Genomic DNA, 6516 nt, shown 5'->3' with positions numbered 1-6516 from the left:
GACCCCACGTTWGGACACACAAGATGTCTCAGAGGCACTATTCCTACAGCACAGATATGGACAGTGCATGGGTGGGGCAGTTCTTTCTCTCTCCTAAGGAAGCCTTTAGTGCAGAGTGCTGGTAGGAGATGCTCTGGCTGCTGCACAGCTCTGCCACATCACCCTGCTGTGACAACTGACAACTGCACATTGCCCAGGATCCATCCATTTGGGGCTGGGGTAGGGGCTCTGAGAGGCAGGTGCTGCAGGAGGGAACCAAGCTGGAGACAAGCAAATATCAGAGATGCTGGCTGACTCTGCATGGTTCTTGAAGGTCTTGATGACTGTTACCCCTCAGGAAGAAAGGGCATAGAAGGGGAAGGAGAAGTCACTTCAAGCCAGCAGGAAGAGGCCATGTAACAGCAACAAAGGGAGCCAGCTCTTCTGTGAAATTCTSATCTGAAAAACTTCAATTGTAAATTTGCAATCTCACTTTTCCACATTTGCATGTGAATAAATCTGTTGCTTAAATGCTCTACAGAAGATGAATGAGGCATTTGTGTAAATGTGTGTTCTTATTTGAAAATATGAACTAAAAATCTAGGAAGCCTTTGTACACCCACCTTTTCTATCCCCCTTTCAGCTGCTCTGAGGCCCTTTCATAAAGTTCTCTTTTTTATTGTAAGAAAAGCATGTATTGTTGCCATGTTTGTGCTCTGGTATTTTTGCTTTGCCTCAGAGGGAATAACTGTTTTTTTTGCTAACCCTTCAACTCAGTGTCAGATCCTACAGTTTTCTTCCCTTTTCATCTCTGAACTTAGATGAGCAAATACCTTAGAAATACATTTCACAATAATTGCAAAGACAGTGTAATAAACCACAGTAGAATTAGTTCTGATGGTGGTGGTGAGTTATGGGAAATCCTGTATGCAAGGAAGAAAGCAAACTAAGAAGTTGGTTTTCAGAGGCAGAAAAACAAGTCCTGAGTTGGTCTGAACATTTCAGAGGTGGAAGGATATTCTGATTTTGCTCAAAGCAACAGTAACATTAATGCTTTGGTTTCTGCTTTGCATTCTTTCCTTTTCTCTCTCTCTATATTGGATATATAAAAATGCAGAGCAAGATTATAATTWCTCATTATTTTCTGTTTTATTGTAGGGGATATTTCTTATTAGTTCAAATGCAGTGGTTTCTTTCCAGATGAAAGAGATATTTTGCCGTTTGAGCAGGAACAGCTTCCATGAGACCATGTCAGATGCCTGGCTAAATACTCCTGAGAATGACAGAGTTGTGATACAGGTCACAATTGCATGAGCACTGAAGGCCTTGAACTCAGTATTTTTGCAAGTGGATCTCCTTGATTTTTTTTTTTTTTTTTAGTGATGCACTATTGCTGTTTAGAAGACTACTTACTTTTGTGGGAAATATTGTGCAAAGYGCTCTACTTCAATGTTGACTGATATTTATTTAACAATGACTAATATTAGTGCAGGMATTCAGATCCAAATTCTTCTGAATTTCGTGAATATTCCTATCCTGCTTATAATATGTTCATTTCATATTTGTCCCTAGCAAATATCAAAGACATTATTTAAGTATAAGTTAATTTCTGTWGCAGTTAGTACAATCTTATTCTGAGGAATTTGTCCCAGAGGAAGTTTCCACATATAAGAAGGGGTGCCTGTATAGCCCATACAKATTTACACATTGGTGTTATGCATGTGATAATTGTGCAATAGTACAGGGGATAATCTGGAATAGGTCAGATTCACCATCTCTCACTGATTTTCAGTTACCTTAGATTAGCCACCAAACACAGAAAATTATTATCCTTTTGAACTGTCTTTCCGGATTGCTGTTTGTCACCCCTAATTTCAATATATGATGTAAAACAGCTCTCTGAAAACTGCTAAAGGAACACAATTGTTTTAGAAAATCAGATAAACCTAGAGAGGGTTAAACATAACTKTTTTTTCCCTGTAAGTGTCATTCTCCTGACCTAAAATACTTTAATAAATACAAAACAGAGCAGAACTGAAAGTATTTTTAATTTCAGTGCTTTGTATATTTACAGAAGGATTACAACAAACTTCTACACTTTATCTACATTTTAATAGGTCAGTGGGAACATATGAAGTGTATTAAGGTGGACTGACTTACTGTTACACTTACGTGAATTGGAGGAAGCCCCCAGCAGTTGCATGCRGCAGGGGCTGGGCAGACGTGCATGATTGAGGTCATGCATGCAGCCGGTTTGTAAGATGATCCCTCTGTGCTGAGCCATCAGCCATCCTTAGCATAGGGGCGCACTCATACACGCATTCTTGTCAAGTCATCTTGTGAAAGGCTGCTTGCTTCCAGCTTGGCTTGAAAGTGCAACCTTAATAAAACTCACTGAAGCCTGAGAGAAAATAGCAGTTCTGCAGCAGATAGTGTAGGGGAAAGAGACTGGGATATGCATATGCAGCTGACTAAAGCAGGCTACATGCTGGACTGTAACAGAGAGGAAACAATAAATCTTAACTACTATGCAATAAATATTCCCAATTTTAACTAAGGAAGCTATCCTCACAGTGAAATTAAAAAAAACCAAAACAGTTTATCCAAGCTTGATTGTTAAAGTGTGCTGCTCTGGTCCTTTTTCCAAAGACTTTAAGGGAAATTAAGAACAAATTTAAAGAAAGAGGAAGAAAAAGTTTTTCTTAAAGCAGGAAAGGAAAGTAATAATAACATGTCAGTTTTCTTTTCCTTTGCTTTGCTGGCAACGATTCTTGCTCTTGTAGGCTGTACTAACCAGCGTCGGGGTCCAGAAGGCAGTGGGAGAAGATTTAACCGGGTTCAGCAYGGGCAGTGCACCTATACTTTCATTCTGCCAGAACAGGATGGGAACTGTCGTGAAAGCACGACAGACCAGTACAACACAAATGCTCTTCAGAGAGATGCTCCTCACGTGGAACAGGATTTCTCTTCCCAGAAACTGCARCATCTGGAACATGTGATGGAAAATTACACTCAGTGGCTGCAAAAAGTAAGTGTTTCTTTTTTTTCTTTTTTTCTCATGAAATGATTTTTTTGCGGGATGTTTATGCTGCTCAAAGTTTTCATTAGTTTCTACGACAATAGAAGTAATGAGGACTTAATATAATTCTTGGCTGTGTAGGAGAGAAATGTTTTAGCCAAAGTGCACCCTTCCTAGTGACATTGCTCTTGGGAGCAGACTTTTCAATTTTACTGAAAGATACAACTTCTTCAGACTTTTCTTCAAGAAACTACAGATGTATGTGAGTTGGAGAATGCAAAAATCCTCCAGAGACTCCACTGACAGAACTTACCAAGTATTYTTATAAGCTCTACTTACAGTATACAGATTCAGCTCAGATGTTATGCAGGATACCTGCTACTCTGACAGGAAAAGGGAATATTTTTTTAAAAAATCAGCATTTTAAGGCATTGGGTTAAGAATATCATTGTTCCTCCATAAACAGATCCTGTAATTCTATTCTACCCAGCTGATTGCTGGAAAGAATCAGGAAAATATATAGGCATTCACAGTTCTAAAACTTCACAGTAAACCTTTTAAACCATGTTGAATACACTTGAAATAGCCTGCTTCAATTTGTGTTTGTATAYGTGCATTCTTTCCTAGGAAGGGGAAAATAGGTTTCAAGGTGTTGCAGTAACTGAATAGAAGTAATTATTTTTATGAAGTCTGAGTCTGAAAGGACTTAAATATGTGAATAACTTCACTCATATGAGCAGTCCTATTCACCTTAGCATGATTACTCACTTGTGTAAAATTAYATACCTTGCATGGATCTTGTCTATGCCTTGGTAAAGAAAATGTTTTGGGGTAACTGACCAGTTAAAATAAATAAACAGTCTGTGCATTGCTATTTGTGGTATTCCTGTTCATGCTGGCATTTTGACCTGGCAAAACTTACAAAATTGCACAATTAAGTGATGCAACTAGTCATGTAATATGGTGCAAGCAAACTTCCATATGTACACATTGGAGAGATACACGATTTAACTCCAACATAAGTTCATGCCAAGAATGAACATCAATAAAGCTCTAATGAAGACTCTGCTACGTGGGCTGAAATTTAACATTAACATAGTTGCTGCCAACCTATCTGATTTACAGGTTTYGTTTCATCCAGACAGTATATGAGACAGATATATGTTAAAAAGCATACACAGCTACCCGCACCCCCCCTAACTCTACTAGAATTTTTGGATAGGATTTCCTGATTTTTTTGCAAAATACTTGTTCTCTTGCATATACATCTATAGCAAGAGAGAGAAAAGACTCTGCAGAAAAATGAAACTAAGCATTCCAATCTTAGACTGCTTGTCTCAGTTTGTAATGCCTCAATCTGTCTTGAGGAATATAAGGTTGGAAATTACGGCATTTCTTATTTAGAGGAAAAGAAATTATTTTACTGTGTCTTKGGAGACTGAAACAAGCACTAAAAAGAGGAAAATTGTTTTCTGTGTTTATGCACACATGATTTTACTTGAGGAAATTGCCTGCTGAATCATGCTTCTGAGACTTAACTTATTCTGTGTTTGTCCACTAGAGACTGAACTAAGATCACTGTTTCACTGAACATGGGGAAATATGAGTCTCTGGAGTGTGAAAGTCTGAGGGTTAGTCCTCTCACACTTTGGAGTAAGTGTTTAAACAGGTAGGAAGCCCAGCAAAAGGGGTTTATATTTGAGGACTCTTCTTCTGCAATGATTGTAAAACTGGCCAAGGGCAGAACTATCCCGCTCCTCCTTTCCCTCCCAGCCCCCAACCCTCTGCTCCCAGGGGTCTGCATAAAACTGGGATTATGCATGTATCCCCATGTGTCAGCTTTCCTTGGAATGAAAGGACCTGTTTCTCTGTGTGAAGGACCATGTCTCACTCTGAACAAATGAGGCTGATGCAGCTCCTTTATAGCATCTCTGAATACCGAATTTGCTTTGTTGCTGTTGCCACTACAAAGCATCTCAGCCATAACTCATTTCCTTTCAAAACATGCATAAGGCTCAAGTGTAATGAATATATTGCATAGATATCTCGCATCTCATTTCAATATTCTGCATTTATTTTTCCCCCTAAACTTTCTACATTAAACAGCATTTTACAATGCWCCTGCTGTGAATGAACTAAATAATTAACAAATGTACGTCTTTTACTGGAAGRGAATACTTGTAATCAGAAATAATGTTTAAGAATTTTAGAAAYAGTCTGACTTACATAAAGAATCTATGTTTATTACTTCAGGTAATATATATAACTTTCAATAAAAATTTACATAGCCAATATTTGGCTAGGTGAATTATTTTCTCAGCACAAATGCTCCCCTGTGATATTTTAAAAAATACTTACTATGAAATTTTGTAAKAATCATGGCTTTCTTAAATCTGTAGTATTTTAATTTAAAATTGCAGTATCTAAATTAGCAGATTTCCAGAAGGAAACCAAGTAAAGTTTTCCATTTAAAAAAATCATTATTTTTATTCTTAAACTGAAAATTACTTCTTTGATTATCTGCAAGCTTGACTGTAGATAAAAATGCCATTGCTTGGGGAGCCAATTACTGGCAATTAAGGCCCAGCTTTGTCCATTATAATTTGCATATCTATAACCAGTGTAACTGGGGTTGGTTGACAAACCAGGGACATGGYAAAATGCTCTGCACAGAAACTACGYGGAAGAAGATGACTTGGTAAACATTTTTAGAGATTTTCCTAGAACTGTTTATTTTAATACCGGATAACTTTCCCCATTGTTTAAGCTTGGGTTTCATTTCTGCAATATGTTTATACTRATAGTTCAAAACAAACAGTTCATCACATTTTCTTTCTTGCAGTAACTGACTGGCTCACGTGACACTGTTCGGTATTTGGTTGCAGTGTCTAAGTATTGCCAAAGAGGAGTTACATGAAATGTTATCATCATGTCTTGCTTAGGAAGTTGCTGTTGGCTTGCTGAACTTAACAGTATCTATGGACAAGCATACATTCAGAACAGCTGTATAGATGAGTGTTCCTTATACTTTTCGTGCAGTCTAAATGGTAGAAATMATTGTTATAACAGAAACAAGTGACTTTTACATGATCCACTCTTTTTTTTCTTCTTGCTCATTATCTAAGCAGAATACCATAAAAGTAAAAAATCTTTCTTAATAGTATTAGATCYTAAGGCATACAAGTGTTACAAGAAGGTAGATACATTTATGCAAAAAAATTAAAAAAGCTTCAACTCACTTCCTTTCCCTTCAAAGTMACCAGCTACAACTGAAGAAGTATGAAATGATGGCCTGGATTCAGTCATTAAAGAAAGAAATTGTGAGTGATCTTTCTGGGATATCTGTGACTATTTGATAGTCCAAAGTTTATTCTTACAATGGTTTTGATAAATTATTCTGTGGCATTTTTGTGGTCTTTGTTGACTTCCTTATTTTGCAACAGTAACAATATCAGGGCTCATTTAGGATTTAAGCAGGTAAGGGATCTTGGTTTCGAGAGGGTGTGTCATGACACAGA

The 6516-nt window shown here is 37.5% G+C and overlaps 1 protein-coding gene across 1 annotated transcript in view; it reads left to right on the top strand.

Moving 5' to 3' along the window:
- Window positions 1-2279: 2279 nt before the first annotated feature.
- The window catches only part of ANGPT1 (angiopoietin 1), a 146808-nt gene continuing 142571 nt past the window's right edge, over window positions 2280-6516 (top strand). Inside the window, exon 1 of the mRNA XM_057375787.1 lies at window positions 2280-3007. Within this exon, the coding sequence (XP_057231770.1) occupies window positions 2711-3007 (297 nt within the window). The 5' untranslated portion in view covers window positions 2280-2710. The remainder of the gene's footprint in view (window positions 3008-6516) is intronic.

Source organism: Malurus melanocephalus, unplaced genomic scaffold (assembly GCF_030028575.1).
Source record: "Malurus melanocephalus ecotype Western Australia unplaced genomic scaffold, MMel_1.1 scaffold_258, whole genome shotgun sequence".
NCBI lineage: Eukaryota > Metazoa > Chordata > Aves > Passeriformes > Maluridae > Malurus > Malurus melanocephalus.
This window is presented reverse-complemented; position numbering and strand designations above follow the sequence as displayed.